The sequence below is a fragment of the Numida meleagris genome, chromosome 5 (assembly GCF_002078875.1).
Source record: "Numida meleagris isolate 19003 breed g44 Domestic line chromosome 5, NumMel1.0, whole genome shotgun sequence".
In the NCBI taxonomy this organism is placed as follows: domain Eukaryota; kingdom Metazoa; phylum Chordata; class Aves; order Galliformes; family Numididae; genus Numida; species Numida meleagris.
Genome location: NC_034413.1, coordinates 28,853,447 through 28,876,457, shown reverse-complemented (window position 1 = coordinate 28,876,457; position 23,011 = coordinate 28,853,447). Strand labels below are relative to the sequence as shown.

Below are 23,011 nucleotides of genomic sequence, written 5' to 3'. Positions count from 1 at the left end.
GAATCAGTGCGTCACCACCCTCTGAGTGAAAAAATTCCTCCTCTTGTATCTATAAATATTAAGATCACTGTAACTTATATATATTGTAATTTAAAAATCAAGAATATTGTTTTTAGATAGATAAAATATTTATTGAAAGTGTTTGGTTGACCATTTAGCAGACATCCCTTTCCACTGAAACATAATTCCCCTTACTAGGAATTGGGCTACCTAATGGCAGCACTTGAATTTGTTCAGTGGTATACGTTGTGTTTACTCTAGAAGAGAAATGTAGACACAATTTATTTGTATGAAAACTACTTTAAGATGTGACAAAAATAGTTCCATGCTTCAGTCTTCTAAAGTATCTGCAGCACAAGGACTGATAAATTGGAGTTAGGGTCATCTTGGAGGTGTGCTTTACCTTTCCATCTCTATTGATGCATTTCAGTTTAGTTTGAAGAAGGGCAGCCTTTTTCTATAATTCAGTGGGACAACTTTTTTCCTGCTTCATGTATTCAGCTTCACTGCTGACATTCCTGTGTGCCTGTCTCCTACAGAGCACTCAGTACAAAGTTTTGATTACACTCCTGCTTTTGTGCAAATTTTTCCCACCCACGTTGGCAGGACTTCTGAATGTGACTTATTTGCAGGGCTGGCCAATGCATGTCAGCTGTTCCTTTTGGTATCCTGCTGGTCTCAAAAGCAGATCAAACTTTCTTACATAAATTCTCAGGCATACTTAAAAGCTCTTGGTTGTGTGTGTGTTTTTTTTTTTTAAAGAATCTTTACAAGCCCCCCTGGATTATTGGCTCTTATCCTGAGTTCTGTTTACAGTAGGGAGCCAGGAAATGGAATGGATTCATCTCTTAGTCATGTGAAGATTTAGTCCATTAGATCTGAAAGTTTTGGCAACAGGCTTGAAAATAATGAAGCTATTCAGCAGATGTGCCAGCTGTGTCATTGTCTGTACATCATACAGAAGGAGCAAACAAACAAAAATAAATGTACAGGCACCAAGGCTGAATTTGTAACTCTTGTCCCTGTTGATGCTGACCCATTACCTGAAGCTATAATCTCTCTGTAGTTTATGTTCTAGAGAATGGAAGGTATCTTGGAACCCCAAAGAAGCACCTCACTTAGCTCTGCAGTATCCTGTAGGTTTTGATCCCCTTAAACTGGAAGGTTTATTTGCTGCAGAGTTTTGAAAGAGGGTGAAGCATGTTGCCAGCCCTGGAAGAAGGCTTCAGTTTGCTATCACTGTTCTGATTTGTTAAGGATAGTAATGCTTCACATACACTGCTTCTCAGCATTTCACAGATGCAATAAACCATGGCTATTAGCAGTTATTCTTGTCAATATTATTATTATTCCTTTGCTATTAAAAATAATTCTATTTTAAAATCTACCACGTACCATTTAAAAATGTAATTGCTTGGCCTTTAATTATTAATTGGAAAATCAGGCATTGCAAAGTGTGTTTTTTCCCCTAATGCAGGTTTTTGCTAAGGGATGTCATCTTCACTGAGGGCTAACAGCATGATTTCCTCAAGAGTGCCAGCAGCCTAAAGCTAGCTACATACCTGATATTCTTACTCATTCCCCATCAGTAGAAGCAACTGTAGCCCCAGCTGTCATCCACAGTGCCTGCAGTCTGCCAGCCATCAGAAGTGTTTGCAGATAAGAGTAGGAAGAGGTTTTGAAGGCTGAGACCCCTGAAACAATATGCACTTTTGATTCTCTATTTTCTACACTGTCTGGTTCCTTTCTCTATGCGGAGCTAATTACTTATTTATGGAAAGTAGAGGTAACAATAACAGAGGGCTGATCTTAAATTCTAATGAGCCTCTACTAATACACTACCTGTGAACTCTTTAATCCAAATTACTCAGTAGCACCTGATCATTTCACTATAATGTTTCTAGGTCTTTAGAAATTTCTGCTTTTGTTAACCACTAGTTAACATGTAAGTATAAATGTTAAAGTAATTGTGTTCTTCTTAGTTTATCTGGGACTGGGAAGACTTTTCTGATAAGCTTTTAAGATTGTGGCAACTCACTTTTTGCTGATGTTTTTCCTGCTAATTTTGTGACTGTGTTCAATAATGTTTCCTTTTCCCTGCAGTTTCCTTGTTAGTTTTATGGTCGATGCACGTGGGGGTTCGATGAGAGGTAGTCGCCATCATGGAATGAGAATTATCATCCCGCCACGCAAATGCACAGCACCAACCCGCATCACCTGCCGCTTGGTAAAGAGGCATAAACTGGCCAGCCCACCACCGATGGTTGAAGGAGAAGGATTAGCAAGTAGACTTGTAGAAATGGGGCCAGCAGGGGCACAATTTTTAGGGTGAGTTGTTCTATGAATCTCATTGTTCACACTCGTGTTGCATCTTCCATTTCTGTTATTCTGTGGATCTAAGAAATTAAACATTAACTCTACCTCATTTGACCATGTAAGATTAGGTTACTGATCTTAAAATAGTAAAAAAAAAAAATGCCAAACTGCAATTCCTACCTTGAGAGTACCCTTGTTATTTAAGAGGAGCTTTGCCTCTATGATGACTGCAGGGAGAAGCCAAAGGTAAGGAAAGCCATGAAAAGGCCAGATCCTGCCCCCAGCTACTCATGCAACCTCTCTTTGAAGTCAGGAGGAGTTGTGAGCCTGTAACCCAGAACAGGTTTTGACCCTCTTGCTCACATAGTGCTGTAGAAAAGTCACTGTCACAGAAGTGCGTCCTAAAGTCACCCACAAGGGCCTAAACATTGAGCTCAACTCCCTGTGCCACAGTGCATACATACGTGGCTTCTGTCTGAGTTACTGGGAGCTGCCTCTCTTCCTCCCAGAGAGCAAGGCCACTGAGGGTGATGGCAGAGCACTTACTGTAGAGCGTCAAGGAGCACAAATGCTAGGAACTGACATTTTTTAAAGCTTAAAATAGGGGAAACAATCCACTATGATGTGGCTTTTTTTTTTCCTAATTATAAATTTTGTTCATTACCATGAGTGGCACCCTGGTGTAAACTGCCGGTTCTGTTGGGAATGACAGCTTGTTCCTAATTTCCCCTTCTTGTTTCTCTTCCTGCTGCATGGATGTTATTCAGTAAACTGCATCTTCCTAAATCTCCTCCCCCTCTAAATGAGGGCGAGAGCATGGTTAGCCGAATCCTGCAGCTTGGTCCACAAGGAACAAAATTTATTGGGTAGGATATATACGGAAAAGATACAGAATGTCTACAGTTTTTCTTTTGTTTCCAATTTTTTGTTATTCCCATTTATTTATTTATTTATTTAGTTTTCTAAAGCTTTCAGTTGACTTATGTCACTGAAAGAAAATCATAGTGGCTTGATTTAATATAGCTCTGCTACTACCTTGTGCTTACAGGCATGTAAAATTCACTGCCAGCATTCTGCTTTCATAACTTCTGTGCTTTTGTAATTTTTTAAATTTGAAGTGTTTGAACTGCATCAAATACATTTTAATACACAGTGACAGTCCTTTAAGTTCAACCCTGTGGTAGAGAAGGTATTTACAGGCCTTGAGTGAGTCTGTTTTGGGAAGAGCATTGTAAAATGTGGTCATGTAAAGTCTGTTATTTATAAAAGATTATTTAAGATCTCATTGAGTGAATATTTTAACAAGGCTGAAGCGATACTAATATTTTCAAACTGCAAGAGTCATCTTGTTAAAATACATTTATAAAGCCAAGCATGCAACCCAAAGGAGCTGCAGTGTATGGTCTAAAATGTAAGAATGTTTCTGTACATTTTTGACTGTTGTTTTCAAACCATATTGTGAAATTTATTGCATTAGGTTTACAAAATATTGGTGATTGTTTGGTGTTCAATACCTGTTTAATACCTTCTCACTGAGTATTCTTGTTAAATGTCATGCACAAAATTGTGTGGTTTCTAAATATTTACAGAGACAGTATCTGAAATATTAGCCTGCAAAGATTGTACTACAGTGTTAGCTTTTCAGTTTGGACTCCTTTTGAACTGGAGAGTAAACACCTGAGGATGTATTTGAGTTTTTGGTATTCACTTGCTGTGCACAATGGGAGACAGCAGGTATGTTTCTATTTCTTGTTAAAGGACTCGAGATTGGAGTAACAGCCCAGACATTCTTAAAAACATCTAAAATGCATATGAAATAGACTGTCTTTTGTTAATTTTTGTGGGAAAAAAAATGGTAGACAGTGTGAAAACTGGACTTGCAATTTATATTTTTTCCTGACAATGACTGTTGTGATTTCTGTACTCAGATAATCTGTTGGTATCTGCAGCCCAGCACCTTGCTGGTGTTTGGCAGTGCAGAAGTGCTGCATACTCCTCCCATCATGTGGTGTTTCTTTCAACTGAGTGAAATAAAGAGGTGAAATCTTTTACAACCTCTGTAGGAAAATAATGATACTGTCTATTTAAATGTCTTAAAGCTGCATAATCCATAGTTGTTCACTTACTGTGTGATTTAATCGGATGTCTTAGCATACTTTAAAATGCATATCTTGCCTGTGAAGTGTTTGGCAAAAGTGTCTGTTTTGTTAAGGAATGGCACATGAAGTGAATGGTGGTTTCTGTCGATTGTTCACAACTATTGTTCAGTAATGCACTTGCGGTCCTCTGTTGAAGGTACATTGTCTGGTGACATAGGTGTACTATTAACCACCTTCCCGTTCCCTTTCCTTCCCCCAAAATGTTTGACAGTAACTAATCTAAATGTGGTCACAATGTTGCTAAACTCAGAGAAATCCATTCCACAAGGATCTAAACATTCCGTGGTGATGTTTACAGTGCAGATGCTGCAGCTGTGATTTTGGGCACGAGAACCAGAAAGTGAAACTAATGAGAAAAAACCTATTGTATGTCACAGGAGCTGCATCAACAGAGAGCCAGGGAGAGCTTTGAAAAGTTTGGGACTTGGTTTGAAATCTAAAATCTACATGCTCACACAATTCCTGCTGCAGTCAGTGGCATTTGTATGCATTCGAATAGCTGGGCTTTTTCTTAACTAACCTTGATCCCCTTAAATTCCTTGAGCCAAATCCAAATTTTGGCTGTAATAAAGCCAATTAAAAGTCAGCAGTGCTGCATGTGCTGGAGGCAGGTTGGATCTCCCACATCCTAGGATAAATGCACAGGGAGAATGGTCTTCAGCAAAATTTGTAGCCATTTTCTCATGTAGGCAGTTATTTCAAAAGATTTACGTTTACAGTGAGCTGTGTATGAGTATTATCAAGTTATATATGATCTACAGTTTAAATGATAAAGGATTGTGCAGCTTTGGCAATTTTAAAAGCATTTTTACTGTAACAATGCTTACTATTTAAAATGACTGTAGTTTTCTTAAGGATTTAACACCCATAGGAAAATTAAGGGCAGGGGCAGTTACATGATTTAAAAATAACTTGATTCCTTTTTTGTCTAGCCCTGTCATAGTGGAAATCCCACATTTTGGATCAATGCGAGGAAAGGAAAGAGAGTTAATCGTTCTTCGAAGTGAAAATGGCGAAACATGGAAGGAGCACCAGTATGACAGCAAGCATGAAGACTTAACTGAAGTACTCAATGGCATGGATGAAGGTAAACATTTTCTCAAAGCCTTAGCAAGCCTTATCTTTGTTAAGGCTTGCTAACATAAGTAGACTAAAGCAACCTGAAGTAAAGCAGTGCAGAGGATATCTGACTTCGGGGAATACAGTGTGTTACTACTAAACTAATGGAAAGATTGTGAAGAGAAATGATTCAGCGCAGGCCTGGAGACATCCTAGAATAAATGTTAAGCTTTGATCTGAAGTCATCCCAAGTTTAAGCAAAGCTGCACAGTTGCTTTACAGCACAGAGTTGAGAATAACATCCCAGCTGGAGGTAAGTGTGTTTCTTCAGCTCGGATGGGGCCATGTGAAGGTCATTTCAAGCCAAGGGTAAGTATCAGTTCAGTTCAGTTTTCCCACAGATGCAGGCCTCAGCCTATAGTACATTCTTCTTAGAATTGCTATTGTTAGAGGTCACCTCCCACAAACACACAACCTGCTGCCTCAGTGTCCATCTGGGAAGTCTGGGTCCCTTGCTTTGTGTGGATATTGATGTTTGTGGGAGTCCCTTAAGAAGAGAGGGCTCAGCTGTACTCAGTGCCTCAGAAGATGCTGTGACAGATGGTCTCTGCGGACACGTCATGAGCAACGCCAGGATGGGGCTGCAGAGAGCCCTTGGCACCACTGCTTTCTTTTCCTAGCAAGTATTTTTCAGCACTTGTGTTGATAAACCATTACTCTAGCTCTTTGCATCTGACTGTGAATGAAATACCCTGCTGTTTGGACTTTGGTTTTCTGTAAGGGTTTATCCACAGGATTTTCTGTGGATAACCTCTTCAGAAAGTCATGGTGCGGTGAGGTACAAGCTGTGGGAAAGCTCTTCCATTATCAGCAAAAGTGTTTGAAGCAAACGGTCCAACTTGGATGGCAGCTATGAAAGGTATCTGTGAGCAGGCTTGGCCTTCCTTGTTTAAAAGGGGCAGCCTCAGAAAAAGGCAAGCTTTGAAAACATGGACATGAAAATAGTTGTGAAGGGTTCCTTGGGCATCTGAGATATGAGATTAGCATCTTTACTGACCTGGGCATCCTGGGATAGGGATTTGCAGAATGGGCTGGTGTAGTACTGTCACTTTGAACTGCTTGAGCTGCACCTAAGCATGTAAAAATACAGAGCAGGAGAATGTGTTCATTACATGACTGCCTACTGTAGCTATATAATAAACATAATAGAACCAACAAGCGCTAAGGCAGAAACATTGCAAATGTTGGGTCACTGGGTTTGGAAAAATATGGTAAACCTTGTCACAGAAAAGTCCCTAAGCAGTGAAGCATGACCAAGGATGGTGTTGCTTGGGTAAGAATTGCTCTAGGATTGAAGGTGGTAGCTGTAGCCTTTCTGAAAGAAAAAATCTCACCGCTGCCCTCTCCTTCTCTGTGCACTAGCATATGAGACAGGAAATAATGGTTTGGCATTTGGGCAAAGTATCTGTGACGTGTCCATGATGAGGTAGTCAGAAGTGGTTAACAGTTTGCTTATTTGCTTTGTGTGCTTTCCAAACTGAGCTGAGTTCAGTTTTGAGATAGGAAATGGAGGCATAAAGCACTGTTCTGAAGTGCTCCAGTTCACATTGCTTATGAAGGAGTTCCCCAGAGGTACCATATGGAAAAATCACATATTGCAGAGAAGAAAATAAATAAAATAAAAACACTTTGAGAGAGGTGGGCACGCAGTCTTCAATACTTAGAGCCTAAAATAATATGCTTCAGTATTTGGAGCCAGGTTACAACTCTTGTGGACTTCAGGTGGTTCTTCCCTTCTGGGGAACTGCTGTTCGAAATTAGTGCTCGTAAATACGGTCTGTGAATCACAGAAAGTATCATGGACACTTAATGGCACCTTAAACGCTAAGCCATAGAAAAGCAATCTATTAACACAGACTATCATTTATGAGAAAGGATAAAAATACTGCAGTCACACCCAGAGCACTGTATTGATTGCTTGTTCAATTCATTTTATCTAAATCCTTCTCTAACTGGGAAAGAAAAACAAACTACAAAAAACACCTGTGTTAAAGTAGTACAAGGGCCTTGATAAAATTCTGTTCCGCTCAAATGACACCTTTTCTGTTTCAAAAAGTTTTCCAAGTGCTGACATAAAATACAGATTTTTAGAATTAAAAGCATTTTTTAATCTTATGTTTTTCTGGACTGTTGCAATATACCTTAGTTAGACTTGTTGCTCTGTAGCAACATTTTGTATCACAGAAGCCATGGCTTTGGAAGAAATTGATTCCAGGTATGAAATCTGGAGGCAGAAGCAATCTTTTAACTGAAATAAAAAACCCAACCATCTAGATGCTCAGTAATTTCTAGAAATTTAGTGTCTCTGGAAGAAAATTCATCTGCACAGTCATCTCCAAGTAACATGCTGCAGGAATGGCCACTTTTCTGTTAAAAGCAGTTGTTTATTTCATGTTAGACATGCTGTGTTTCACTGGTTCTTTCTATCTGTGTAGAAGGAGGACAGTCAGACTTGTATTCTCGACTTGTTAATGTGCTGACTTTTTAAAGATGCAGTCTGCTTTTCTGGTTTGACTTTCCTTTTCCCTGCGCTGCTCAGCCAGCGGAGATGAGAATGAGGATCTTTGCTGCTCTCGCTCCCTGGGGACTGCTGAAAATCTGCCTGTTCTTTACTGGAAGCAGCACCATCTGCTGGAAAAACTCATCTCAGACTCACAATAGTCCAGAACAGGAGGCATTACTTCAGGGTATTAAATGTAGGATTAAATAATAGCAAAGGTTTGCTTTTATTGCCATAGAAGAACAGTAAATTGTGATGCAGTCAGTTTCTTTGGTGCCATCAGGTGTCTGTTTAGAGTAATTTTATTCAGAAAATAGCGCTGAACCTGGGCAAATATAGTGCTGATGGAATACAGGGAACAGCGAACATGGGTTCCTTTTTGGGATAGGATGAGCTTGATTCCAAATATGAGAGTAGTAGTTCATAGCTCTTGCTTCTAGTATATTTAAAATAAAATCAAGTAAAATGTATGTGTGTGTATATATATAGGAAAAAGTTCTATGTCTTATAAATAGGTTACATTTATTCAGGGCTTCTTTTCGGTCTAACTTGTGTTTGCTTTTTACATTCTTGCACTCTTTACAGCTACCTTTCTGTACTTGTAGACAGATTGGGGGCATACATGCACACACCAGGGTAGCTAATCTTTTGACGGGCATTTGCAAATGAGTGAGTGAGCCAAGAAATGCACATATTTGTGGCTACAGTATGTTTGCAGCTGCACAGCGTGGTTTCAGATGGGAAGCAGGAGTTTTTACATAAATACTTCTTTGAATCTACAGATAAGACAAGACCAGTGTGACCTTGTTTATGCTTGAATTTTAAAATACTGTCATAAATCACTGCAGTGATTTTGCCACATTTCTGAGAAAAGCTTTTAAACTTACCACTGTTAAACCTCGTGCTGTGAACAGCAAGATAAGAAACTGCTAAAATAGGCAAAGGAGCACATAAAGAACATTACCTCATTTGAAGACAATACCTCTTTGCTAGCTGTGGTATTGGAAGTGTCCGGTTCTCTATGCAAAATAGTGAAGCTGGAAGAGTGAGCTGCCAGCATTTTTAAGTCTCAGTGCTTTCGCTTTATCTTTGTCCCTTCCCCTTTCTGCTTCTGTCCATCTCCTGTAATTTCCTCCATGTGAGCTCTGCCTCTTGTGTGTCTTGTCTTCGTTGCAACAATGAATAGGCATGTCTCCTTACTGGGGAAACTGGTGTCATATGCATGTTCAGTCTTTCAATGTCTACTCAGAGATAAGGTCAGCTCTGCTCTAGCTAGATCTGTAGGAGGTCTGCAAAACTCCAGGAGCATTTGGTCTACTAAATACAGGTGAGATTTGCTTTTTAGATATGAACAAAACTCCTTTTAAGGCCATGGCAAGGGAAGTACAATCCCAAGTCACATGGAGACACCTTGAAGGTCATGAAACAGCCAGATGTTCTGGGACTTCTCTAATTCCATTTTCAGTCAGGAAACACTTTTAGATGAAGTAAGACAGAAAGGTATCAGACAAGGAATTAATTGGATCCACAGCTGGCTCTCACCTGACAGAGCTGATGTGATTGCTGTCCTTGACCTGAGCTAGCCTACATGAGGTCCCCCTCTGATCCCAGAGGACAAGACTGGGTTTCTCCTCTCCTGTCCAGGACCTGTAACATAACACTCAAGTGGCAGCGTGGACTGAAGGGACGGTAGGAGTGATCTTCCTTTCTCTCTCCTTTTCTTCCCTCCATCCTCATCTCTGGGTACTCACTTATCTTAGGATAAGTGTACCTGACATTTGGGTGGCAGGAGAAGACCTTTGCAAAGAGCACGCATGGTACCTTTCTCTTGACCTACCAAATCTTAATGGCAATAGGTGTTTTTTGGACTAGTAGCACAGTGTCAGAGTGTGACACTGGGAGAATGTTCCCTATTCTGCCATTTACTTTTCTGCTTTACTTCTCTCTGTTTTGCTGTAAGATGAGGTGTATAGCATATTTCTCTGTGACTTAAATGTAAGCAAACAAAACCTTTGAGTATTTTAATTGAAATGAATTGCAGAGGAATGAAGCATCAGCTGGTGAGGAAAATAGTCATTATGAAGTATTTCTCTTGTAAAATGTATGAGGTGTGTTTGGGAAACATGACTTCTCCCAAGCAGAGTTTACCCTGTTTCATTAATTCTGTCATGCTAATGCTGCATTCCTTATGCATGCAGAGAGACAGTTAAAGATTGCTCATTTTCTGTTTTTATTTTTTTCTTCCTTTCTTTGTTTTGTTAGGGAGCAACTCCATGTAAAAGCTTACATACATATCCAGTATAATTTCCGTGTATGTAGTCCCAACTCCTTGCCATCCCTGGCTGTTGTTTTGCCACTCTTATCTGTGTATCTTCAATCTCTAAAGGAGAGTGCCTGCTAGGCTCAAAGAGCTTTCAGATGTTCTTACATAAAACACTGAATTTCTACTCCAGGAGAATTTTAATTATCCTCCATCTCAGTGAGCATTTTACAGTGCATTTGTTCTCCAGCAACAAACACAAGAATACACAGGATTTACCAATCAAGATTATACCTGGGAATTAGGTATAATCAAGATTATAGCCTGGGAATTCAAGAATCCAGTTTGTCCACAGCACAAACCATTGCTTCCAGAGGCTGCAGGCAGAATACCTAATTCATAAGAGGGCTTCAGATATCATCTCTGAGTCAAAGTAAATGGAAGCTGACGTTATGATAAGAAATTATCCTCCTCTGGTAGCTCTGTATGATCCACAGCAACACCAAGCAATTAATCCAAATTAGCTGCTGAAGGTTTTAAAATGGAAAACTTGACATTTTACCAAATTTATATTCAAATCTTTTGGACTTGTAATTAAGCTTACATGCTCAGAGGAGGAAAATGTCTCAGCCAAGTAAATAATTGTACAAGTGTCTATTGTCATAGAACTTATTTTGGTCCTCCAGCTTTCTCTTACTGCTTGCGGTAGAAATGTCATCTTTGGAGCAGTAAACTTTCTTCTTTAGAAGCATAGTGCTTTTTTTAAGGAGGAAAGTAAGAGTGGGAGCTTTTGGAGTGATGGAGGGAAGTCCAGTTAAAATAGCTAAGAAGGTAAAGTGCAAGAAAATTACAGGAGAAATGCATGAGTCATGTAATTACCTACATTTGTAAATAGTGTTTGTATCACAGATATTTCATTAATGAATATATATACACATACATACAGTTGCATAGTTGTCACACATCATAGTTTTCCTCTGTGCACATACATACATAAAATCTACTTAATTAATATGAGTAGATACCCTATTCCCCTTTCTGTGCCCTAGTGACCCTACATGCTGGGAATGTGGCACTGGGCACTCCTTATTGGTGACCTGTTTCTGTTCCAGGTGTCTTTACACTTGGTGTACAGTTCATTCATGAACTGCCTGGGATTTTCTGTGCTTTTCTGCATGCTGGAGCTGTTTGAGGGAAGAGGCAGGAAATAAACATCTCTGGAAGGTTTGCTCAGAAAGATCAGTTTTCTTCTGTGCTTCTGGATTTAAATGAGAAAGGAGAGAAGCTTGACCATCTCCTCTGCATCTTAGTGGGCTCCAGTGACCAACCTGCCATCCCAGGGCAGAGTCACATGCTTCAGTGCCCTGGCATATCTACGTGTCCAGCGCTGATGGCTTCCATAGCCAAGATATATGCAAAAGTTCCCAGAGCAAACCAATGCTTGATGATTAATAGCACTGTTGTGTTTGTTTTTTTTTCCTGTAGTAAATAAATTTTTAAAGTGTTATCAAGATTTAAATGCAGGCTAAAAACCTTGCAAGCTGACAGATGCATCTGATATGAACCTGTTTACCTGTCTTCTCCCTCCAGAGCTGGACAGCGTTGAGGAGCTAGAGAAGAAGCGTATCTGTAGGATTGTCACAAAGGATTTCCCTCAGTACTTTGCAGTGGTTTCACGAATCAAGCAGGAGAGTAACCAAATTGGCCCAGAGGGAGGGGTGCTGAGCAGCACGACAGTGCCACGTGTCCAGGCATCCTTCCCCGAGGGTGCTCTCACAAAAAGAATCCGTGTGGGACTCCAGGTAAGGGTGCCCTTGTCTTCTTGTCACCTGTTCACACTGTGCTCCCCTGGTATGGGTGAAGCACAGTGGCAAAAACCCAACTCCTCTTTTATTGTCACCTGGCATATCACTTAGCATCTGAAGGATGGAGAGAAAAGGCAAAGGTCTGGAGCCACAGCAAGCCTCATTGACAATCTCCTGTGAGCTGCACAGCCGCTCTGTGGTCCAGTCTCCTGTGACCAAGTAGTGGCTTACGATGGGTGTCACTGGGCATTCTTAGGAATGTGTTTGGGAAGGATCTTGTGCAACTGTTTGCTTTCTTTTCTGGGTCAAAGACCTCCTATATACATGTGTTCCAGCTTAGGACATTCACTTCTGGTGTTTCTCGTGATGGGTGGAATCTGGAAGGAGCAAATAGTTTGAACTGTCCTTGAACAAACTGCACAGAAAGTGGAGAAATACTTTGTAGAATATATCTTTTCATTGAATTCTGTTGATTATTGCTTACATTTACTTAATAAGCTGACAAGTGTGATGGGTTCACGAAATGGGGATGCTGGTTTGAATCCTAGTGCTTGGAACTCACAGAATCACAGAATCTCAGGGGGTGGAAGGGACCTCAAGAGATCATTGAGTCCAACCCCCCTGCCAGAGCAGGTCCCCTACAACAGGTCGCACAGATGGGCATCCTGTTGGGTCTTGAACATCTCCGTAGAAGGAGACTGCACAAGCCCTCTGGGCAGCGTGTTCCAGTGCTTTGTCAACCTTACCATAAAGTTCTTCTGCATGTTTGTACAGAACCTCCTGTGTTCAAGTTTTTGGCCATTACTCCTTGTGCACTGTGCACCCCCGAGAAGAGCCTGGCCTCATCCGTTTGCCTCCCACCTCCCTTTAGATATTTATAAACATTAATCAGATCCTCTCTCAGTCTTCTTTTCCCCAGGCTCAACAGACCCAGATTACTCAGCCTTTCCTCATACTCTGGAACATTTCTCGTCTGCTAACAATATTTCAAAGAAAGATAATTAATCTTGAGAAACTGGAAGCTCTGCTATTACTATTCTACAGCTCCCTTTCCAGAGCTATCTGGTGTGAAGGAAGCACATAATCTCCATATGCAGCGTTATCACTGCTGAGATTGCAGTGTGGCCACATATTCTTTGAATATCAGTACACTCTGTAGTTTGAATAATGCAACAAGTTGCAGTTCAGCCTGATTGAAATAGGGACTTGAATTTATTTATTTAAAAAAGCAATTGCAAAAACCCGTTTCTGTTAGTTTTGAGTTCAAATCTTACGTAACAAAAACTGCTAAAATTTGACAGTGTTTCTTCTCATACTGGTTACTCTTTCTTCTTTTCTTCCTATGAAAATTTAAGAAATCTCTGAAGGCACAAAAATGGAGATGGAAAGTCTGAAAATCACTTACAGCTCAGCTGAAGCTTAAGGCAACTATTTGTATTCTGTATAAATTTGACTCAAATATTTTTTTTAATAATAATTAAAAGCAAAATAGCATAGGAAGCACTGGGGACAGAGGCAAATCAGGAGTACACAGTGTTCCTTTTGTGCATGGATTTGTGCCCTGCAGCGATGTGAGAATTGTTCAGCATCTGAGACGGTGCATCTAGTCCTCACCTCTCAAGACTCCGCTAACAAAATAAGGCTCTTCTTGCATTTTTGAGATTTTCATTGATGTCACCCATCACTGTAAATTTCAAACAAAAGCAAGCTCTGAAAACCTCTCAGCAAACACTACAGACAGCCCTCTGAGATTTATAGCCTTGCTCAACAAGTTAGCTCTTAGGAAATGATAAGTGGGCTTTTAAGAATAATACTAAAGTATGAACTGTACTAATAATTACACGCAAGAGCTATAGGAGAAGATAGCCTAGGAAAAAAATGAAATAAAATTCTGGAGAAAATGAAAGGAAAATGAAGTTACGCACTGGAAAACAGTTCTGTGTGTCTACAGTGAATTTGTAGCTCTTGTTTAAACTATTTTCCCTGTGTTCACAGGCTCAACCAGTTCCAGAGGAGACTGTTAAAAAAATCCTTGGAAACAAAGCAACTTTCAGTCCCATTGTCACTGTGGAGCCAAGAAGAAGAAAATTTCATAAGCCAATAACCATGACAATTCCTGTGCCGCCTCCATCAGGAGAAGGTGTAACCAATGGGTACAAAGGAGACACAACGCCCAGCCTTCGACTTTTATGTAGCATTACAGGTTAGAGAAAATCATGCGCTTTGCAAAGGTTTCTGTGGCAGCAGTGCCTCTGACTCACTCATATAGCTGTACAGCTTGTGCTTTCCAGTAAGGGGGGTTGATGTGCTTGGTCCAGTAGATTTCAGATCAGTTACTCAGGGCAAAGCTAGCTCAGGTCACCTGAGCGCCTCTCACTTGTTCTCTGGCTTTTAGTCTTGTCTCTTGCTGTTTTAAAAGAAGTCCTGACAACAGATATTAAATACTCCTTTATATTTAGCTAGTACAGAGAATTTCGACCCTGACTGTTACATATAGTTATCAGTAAATTAGCTTGCCAAAGTAATTCTGGCCTAGCTGATATCAAAGGGAGAGTTTTGCTATTGACTGTAGGAATGTACCTTGCTGATGTCACATCATTTCCTAGTGTGTAACATACATTAAGTCTATAACATGTAGCTCAGCTGTTGGAAAACTTTATAGCCTATGCTGTCATTTGCTGTGTGAAACAAAATATCTTGATAGAAATGTTCCTATGTAGTCTGCATGTGCTTGATGTTTGAAAGAAAATATCTCTATGGTTTATATTTACATAGGAGGTACTTCACCTGCGCAGTGGGAGGACATCACAGGCACCACTCCACTGACATTTTCTAATGATTGTGTCTCCTTCACAACCAATGTTTCAGCCAGGTACAGTAGCAGAGCTTGTCAAATGGAGCCAGGGAATAGTGTTCCTTGATTAACAGTGTGCATTGATGTGAGGGAGGGAGGAAGGGGGTTATTTATGATGATGGTGGGTTGTTTTTTTTTCTGCTTTCTCTAAGTCTTTTACAAGACTGATGAAGCAGTAATGGACCAGATGCTTCTTTGTCACTGTGTATCAGCATACCAGGCAGCACTTAAGGCTGCACATGAAGTTTTGTCCTGGCCTTTTCTGCTGGGGTGATGTCTCCTGGCAGTCACACATAGTGTTTTGCTAAAGGTTGCAGTGCCACACAGGGGTTTGTTTTTCTGCAAACAGCAACAGAAGAGGAAAGTTTAAAATGGTCATACAGTGAAAGAATATGGAGGATTCATAAAGGTATATTTGCTTAAAATGTAAAAGATGATCGATTTCTGGTCCTGGGCTTTTTAGTTGAAGATTATCTGAAATTACTTAAACAAAAATATTATTGTGAAAAAAAAAAGTTTTAAATGAATTGCAATGGACATAGTGGATTTTCATGATGACTGGAGACATTCAGCACAAATCACACATCATGGTGGAGAAAATTTGTATGCCAGGTAAAGAGTTTATCATTTGATGCATAAAATTTGCATCTACAAGGAGCTGTACAGAGGGAGTGAATTGCAGAATGAACCAAGTGGATCAGGACTGTAATACTGAGGCAAGACTTGTATAAACTACAGATTAAAATATTTCTAAGTTTTATCAAAATTTTCATCAAGCTCTTAATCTCATGAGTAGGAAATTATAGTATAATATCTCTTTGAGAAACTTGACTGTGGGCATATTTAGATTCAATCTAGATGGGAAATGTGACTTCATTGTATGTATGTGTTATCAAGGAAGCTGTTTTGGCAAAGATTTCATAACAATCAAATATACAGTGAAGCACCAGCAAGTTGCAATGTACATAGCATGTGGTCACAAGAAATATACTCTTTGCACAGTTCTGCTTCAAATAAACAGTTTTACAAGATACTGACATGGAAAGGGACAAGTGAAAATGTCAACCTTTCACTGCCAGGTATTTAGACTTTTGAATATTTAAAGCTATTGAAAGTAGAAGAAAATTCACAGCTTTGGGATATCTGCAGGGACAGTACATATGCAAAGTGACCAGAAAATCATAGGTCATGGTTTCTTTTTAAAGGCTCAATCAATGTTTGAACATAATAAATAGTTGATTTAACAGTTTGCTTTTTCCCATTCAGATTTTGGCTTGCAGACTGCCATCAAGTGCTAGAGACTGTTGGGCTTGCAACACAACTTTATAGAGAATTAATATGCGTTCCTTACATGGCAAAGTTTGTTATATTTGCGAAAATGAATGACCCTGTGGAATCTAATTTGCGTTGCTTCTGCATGACTGATGACAAAGTGGACAAAACTTTGGAGCAACAAGAGAATTTTGAAGAAGTTGCTAGAAGCAAAGACATTGAGGTATATTTCTTACTCACAGCTGGCTTCCTCCTTGTGAACAGGCTGTGTGTTTTCCAAATGGCAGCAGGTCCTGCAAAAGCCACTGTTATTTAACTCAGTTAAATAAAGGTTCACAGCAGGACTGCGACAAAAAAATTTCTTGAGATGACGTCAAGAAACAGTAAGTGGGGGAAGCATGTGGATGTGCCCCAAATGGATGCTCCAGGCTAGTCTGTGGTGGGTTTTGCACCTGTTGTATCAAGTCACTTAAGGTTTTGCAGAAAATCGACCTTCAGTTGTTTCTCACCAATCTCACAGACATGCTGTTACAGGTAGAGCTGGTCTGTGGTTAATAATTTGGCACCAGGACAGTTTCTTGAAGAAAAGCCACTCACATAGCAGTTTCTCAAGCTGCCAGTACTCAAAATGCCTTGCCATAATGCACAGTGATTTTCTAATTTTTCCTTGAATTTAATCTGAATAGGGGCTTATGCTAAACTCAGGAACTGTGGTGGGGGAAATAATGCTATATTTACTTGCATGGATCTACTATGAAAGGAGATTTTATTGACTTTTATTACTTTGATAGGTTCTGGAAGGAAAGCCTATTTATGTTGATTGCTATGGAAATCTCGCCCCTTTGACTAAAGGAGGACAGCAGCTTGTTTTTAATTTTTACGCTTTCAAAGAAAATAGACTGCCATTCTCTATCAAGGTAAAAGCAAAAACGACAACTAATTCTGCTGAAATTTTTTATTTTTCTCATGATAACACTTTTTCAGCCAGATAGGACTAACTTGCCCTGAGGATGTGAGCGTCATTGTTTCATGTGTGAATAGTGGGAAAGGGTGCTTTGCATGAAGCCACAAAAGAGCTGCTGACAGCTGGGACCAGAAAACCCATGATAAGGACTCCCAAACTTCTAACAAAACCATATGAGTTATGGTTTTGAGAATAGCAGCGTTAGATCACTGTCACAGGGACTAAGAAGAGGTACGGCAGAACAATCCCCAAAATATGCATGCAAACTGTTCACCTCCAAATTACCGTGAAGGGATGCATGCTTCTGTTAGCATTGTTGTTTTTGTGCAAAAGAAGTTTTTAAATAGGAAGTTTTTGAGCACAAGTGTAAAACATTGCAGAGAAAAATGAAGGTGAGCTGAAAATGCACTCATTTTTATACTAGGATATTGCTGTCTGGTTGGACTCACTCAGCATCTTTTCTTACATGGATTTCAGGAGTTTTATATCTATTCAGAGAGCTTCAGGCTGATGTGACTCAGTTATGATAATTCTTTTTCTCCTGCTGAGAGAGGAGACTGAGTCTGAGGTCAGTAACATTGATCTAGACCCATTAGATGGGTTCTTGTGAAAGGACGCTCTGAGAAACCCTTTAGAAACCTCCCCTAGATATGTGAATTACTGCATATTACTAACATTTATTTTCTAGGTGAGAGACACCAGCCAAGAACCCTGTGGTCGATTATCATTTTTGAAAGAACCAAAGACTACAAAAGGACTGCCACAAACAGCTGTTTGCAACTTGAATATCACTTTGCCAGCACACAAAAAGGTATTTGTTAGGAAACATTGTCTTTAGAGTTGGTTTGATTTTATTTTTGCTCTTTTAGTCTTTGTCTTTTTTTGCTAGTGATAAGGAAAACTTGTGAAATGCCAGTCATGAGAATGCTTTGGAATATGGTTAAGACTTTTTACATTTATGTTTTATTGGTTTCCTGTACGTAGAACACTTTAAAAGTCTCTTGTTACTGTGGTGTCAAGTTCCTATATTTTTTATGATTCTGTTTGCAGCTCATGCTTCAGCCTGCAAGTCATAGGTTTATGCTTTCAATAATGTCACATGTTAATTTGCAGTAGATGTAAGTTTTTTTTTCTGTGTGTGTTGGCATTTTGGATTTGCTTTGCCTTATAAATCAGCTTGCATTTTGTGCTCCCAATTTGGTCCTTTTCATATCCTGATATTCTTTTCCCTGCTGTCCATTATAATATTCCTTGTCTCTGCAATGCATCTTGGGACCAAAAGGAAACAGAGTCAGATCAAGATGATGAGGTAATATAAACACTGTCTTCTGTTTTTATTTTCTTCAGATTTAGTGAAGAAAAGTAAATATGTTATAGAAAAAAAAATGACTATGGCACTGAAATAATACTTACAGAATAACCATTTCCTCAACATCTTATATTCTGTTGCAAAACAGTCCACAAATGTAGAAAAACAGGACTACATGTTACAAAAATAAACTACATGTTGAATAACAGTAATCTAACATTTAACCAATTTTCTTCTGAAAAAAATGGCATAATTACGAAGTAGTGACGAAGTCTATTTTTGGCAAAATCAGGAAGAGTTTACTGGGTGATTTTTAGCTCTTGGAACAGTACTGCCAGTGTTTTGATATCTTGTGTATCTGAGAAGGTATTAAAAACAATGGCCTATAGTACGTAGGTTGCACTGAAAGTAATGCCTCCTATTTACTTCCATGGAAACTACAACTGCTACAAAGAGCACAATAACACTATTTGATAGAGAAAATTCTTAGCTACAAAACACTTTTTCAACACAGTCATCACCAGTAGCTACACGTATTTGCCAGCAATGAACAAGAGCCTGAATGCTGTGCTCATAAAAATCTGCACCAGTGGAGGTGAGCCACTGTTTCACAGCCACTATGACAGCATTGTTGGTAGGAAAATATTGCTCATGCAGTCCATCTTTCATGGGCCCAAACAGATGGAAGTCAGAAGGCACCAAATCCAGACTATACATTGGGCACAGTTGGACAGTCCAGCCAAGATTGGCAGTGTGTTCCGTGGTCTTCAAATGGGAATGGGACCTGGCATTATTGTGTTGCAAGAGAAGGGTTGTCCTCTGGCCTGACTCTGGAAGTTTGCACATGCAGCTTGGCGTCACAATGTAGCGGTCAGAGCTGATGGTTTGTACAGGTTCCAGGAAACCCATAAGGATCACCTCTTTCCTATTGCAAAAGACTGCGTGCATCACTTTACCTGCTGAGGGCTGCATCTTGAACTATGTCTTCGGTGCAGAATTCACATGTCTCCACTCCGTGGACTGCCGTTCTGAGTGTGGCTTGCTGCAGTGATGCATCTTGTCACTGATAATGATGCAGTCGAGGAAACTGCCACCTTCAGCCACGTACTGGTTGAATAGATCCTGACAAACATGCATACACTGCTCTTTCTGTTCCCACGTGCGCAGTCATGGGATCCACCTGGCCACAAGCTTTGCAATATTCCAGTGATGCCACCATCATTTCCAGTGCGTTGAAGCTGATATGCAGCTCTGTATGCAGTTTGCTGGATGTAATCCACTGATCTGTGCACATGAGCAGATCCAAGATACTCTTCATTTTGTGGTGTGACAGCTGTGCACGGTTATCTGAAATGTGGCTTGTCCTTCACATCACTTGTTGCCACTGCTGAAACGCACCACCCACCGCCTCACAGTGCTCACATGCACTGTTTGGTCTCCATAAATGTTCAGGAAGCATTGGTGAATGAGAATGGGTGCCATTTTTTCCACAAGGAGGAATTCAACGATAGACCTTTGCTTCATATGTGCTTTGTTGTCGGATGACTGTTCCTCTGCTGCTATCTGTCACGCGGCAGCAAAATGTGACAGAATATTGGTGGGAAGGTTCAGCCTCTACTGCCGTACCACCGACATCTGCCTCTGGTATCATGCGCCAACATAATAAAATAGGAGGCATTAGTTTCAGAGAGACCTCCTATTTTATTTCTGAAAATAAACTTGAGCCTTCTAAAAAGCAAAATAACCAAGACCTATTTCTAGATACTGTGTATAAGTCTATTTTCAAATAGACCTTAAATATTTGCAGATTAAAAGTGCCCAGTTTGCCAGAAACTGCCACATCCAATTGTTAGGAAATTGAATGGATTTTACTGTTTAGAGATTGCAATAATTGAGATCACCTTAAGAAAGAAACTGCACAGATACATCCCTTGTACTTCGGAGCAAACCTTTTTTCTCTTCCTGGTAGAAAACAAACTGCAGCAGCCATCTGCTGACCAAAATAGAAATAAAACACTTCTTATTACGTTAAAATATAATAACTGCAACTATTTCACATTGCCTCCACAGAGTTTGATCCTGGTGAACTATTATATAGCTAGAGCAAAAGTTTTTTTTTTCAAAACAAAGCATATTTTTAGACACAATCAAGTGAGCTGATTTCTAAAGGACTTCTGATATTGAAGACGTCACACTAGCAGCTATGCCATTGAATGCAGCTACTTACAATGCAATTTACTAGTTAATGATAGTAGTCTGCTTTCTAATCTGCATCTTTGCATTTTGTGCCTATTAAAAAAAATCCTCTCTCCCATGCCTTTTTTGTCCTTAATGTATTCACTTAAAAGCCAGTGTACATCATGGTATATGTGCTTTCAGGAGAAATTAATTTGAGGAGAAATATTTGATCAAAGTTGTACTTCTCTGAATGTTGTATGTCTGTATCTGTAGTCTTTTGTGTTGATCTCCTGTTTCCAGTGGTGAAAAAGGTGGTTTATTTTATAGAGAATGAAAAAATATCATGCCATTTGTAGTAGTATGAAACAGTTTGCTAAGTGATGGTGGGATAACATAGTGTTGAGGTACAGTAGGGCAGCAACATGAGCTGTATCTGCTGTTTAAGCTCTTCCACCTCGTAAGCAGAGACATTGAGAAGGAATGAGTCCATGGGATTATCTCCCAGGGTTGCAGCTTCTTCCATGCTTTCTCTAGGAGGGTGGTTGTTCACAGCAAGTGTCTGCCACCTCTGATAGCCATGCCTCCCCACTCCACAACACCTGGCACTCATTACATGGCAGACAGGAATGGAGATCGGCTCTGTCCATTTGTCACTGCTTGCCCAAATTTGCCTCCAGCATGCCATCATGAAGCTGAGTGGAGGCATCAGTTCTCCCTTGTGGGGATGTGTACTGCAGAATGTCCTATCATGCTGAGGTTTGATGATGGTTCACATGGGGGATGGCACCAAACAGCATTCTGTTTTGTTGCAGACGGAGAAAGCCGACCGGCGTCAGAACTTTGTCTCCCTTGCTTTACGTAAGCGCTACAGCTATCTGACTGAGCCTGGAATGAGTGAGTTGCTCTTACCAAAGTACTAAACCATATATATGTGACTTTTCATAAGAAGAGACATTTTTTCTATAAACGTTGTATTTGGTGTCACTTTGGAGAAAAAGAAAACGGGGGAAAAAAAACACAACTATCTAAAGCAAAACTTGGATGGTCTGTGAAATTCTGTGTTGTGAGAGCTTGAAGAATCCTGACTGGCAAATGGCATGTGCTAATTAAGTGAAAACATAATATTTTTTTAAATGCCATGTAGCTCCAGACAAATAGGATTACAGATTGCTTTCACAAGGAGTCTGTTCCTCTTCCCTTTGGGAGGTTAGACAGAGCTGCTATACCTTCATGTTGCAGAAGAGAGAGTTATGCAAAAGTTCAGCAGGACTGGAGAATGCCATTCAGATAAGCAATTAAATGTTTAGATGCTTAGCCAAAATGGACTCTCACATATTTTGTATCTCCCTCTTCTTTCTTGTCCTCTTCCCTTGTTCCTTTGTTCCCTGCAGATGCTTTGTATTCTTTGGCACCACATGTTGCTTCCTCTTAGACTTGTTCCCCTTCACTAGACCCGTGTCATTGCTTTCCTTCCCCATTAAATACAACAATGTATTTGGCTTAGCTTTTCTTCCTTCCCCATTAAATACAACGATGTATTTGGCTTAGCTTTTCTTCCTTCACCTTCCCTGCCTGAGGTTGACTGCTGTTGTTCCCCATTCCCAGACTTTTTCTTGTCTGTTTTCTGCCTCATAACTTCTCAGTTGCTACCCTGCAACAGACCCTTTGGTATAATTCCATAAATCCATAGACAAGCTTCATCAGGTCTTGGGAGTTTCCACTGGATGGCTGCTGTTTAATTGTCCTATAAGATCTGTGGCTTCTTTGGATCAGATGTGCTCCAGAATATATTACACTTCTCAGACCTGGAAGAAGACTTCAAGCATATAACATCTGAAGAAGCTATCAGATCTACTGAGACTTCTTGGTGGATTGTTAAGGTATCGTCAAAGGCTTGTTGGGAACCGAGAGATAGGGAAAAGGAAGCTGCTTCGAAGAAGTTTGATGATTGTGTGTATTGTATACAGTTTGTTTTTCAAGCCTCGGTAGAAAAAAAAAGTCTTATATTTGTTCACCAAAGGTTCATTAAGTCTCACTAGCAAAAAGTGGAAGAAAAAACCAAACCCACTTAATGGGCTTTATTCTAGGAAAACTTACGTTGACATAGTAGAAGTCCTTGACCATTCTTAAACTATTCAGTCCGCTGGGGGAATGGTTTCTACTTGTGGCAGTGAGCTACCCAAAAAGAGTATGCAAAAATTATTGCATGTTCCAGAAAAGATGGTAGGCAGTGGTTTGACCAACAGCCTGAGCACCATCTCCTGTGCACACACAG

General features: G+C 40.0%; 1 protein-coding gene across 8 annotated transcripts in view; it reads left to right on the top strand.

Annotated features, from left to right (window-relative positions):
• ANK3 (ankyrin 3) overlaps positions 1-23,011 on the top strand; it is a 350,679-nt gene that overhangs the window by 291,811 nt on the left and 35,857 nt on the right. For 6 of the 8 annotated variants that reach the window (XM_021397586.1, XM_021397585.1, XM_021397583.1 and 3 more), the window contains 10 exons: positions 2,104-2,328; positions 5,408-5,562; positions 11,945-12,156; positions 14,155-14,362; positions 14,935-15,031; positions 16,280-16,508; positions 17,077-17,202; positions 17,938-18,060; positions 18,532-18,558; positions 21,549-21,630. In XM_021397586.1, the coding sequence (XP_021253261.1) occupies positions 2,104-2,328; positions 5,408-5,562; positions 11,945-12,156; positions 14,155-14,362; positions 14,935-15,031; positions 16,280-16,508; positions 17,077-17,202; positions 17,938-18,060; positions 18,532-18,558; positions 21,549-21,630 (1,484 nt within the window). The remainder of the gene's footprint in view (positions 1-2,103; positions 2,329-5,407; positions 5,563-11,944; positions 12,157-14,154; positions 14,363-14,934; positions 15,032-16,279; positions 16,509-17,076; positions 17,203-17,937; positions 18,061-18,531; positions 18,559-21,548; positions 21,631-23,011) is intronic. The other 2 variants (XM_021397587.1, XM_021397584.1) reach the window with 1 other exon arrangement.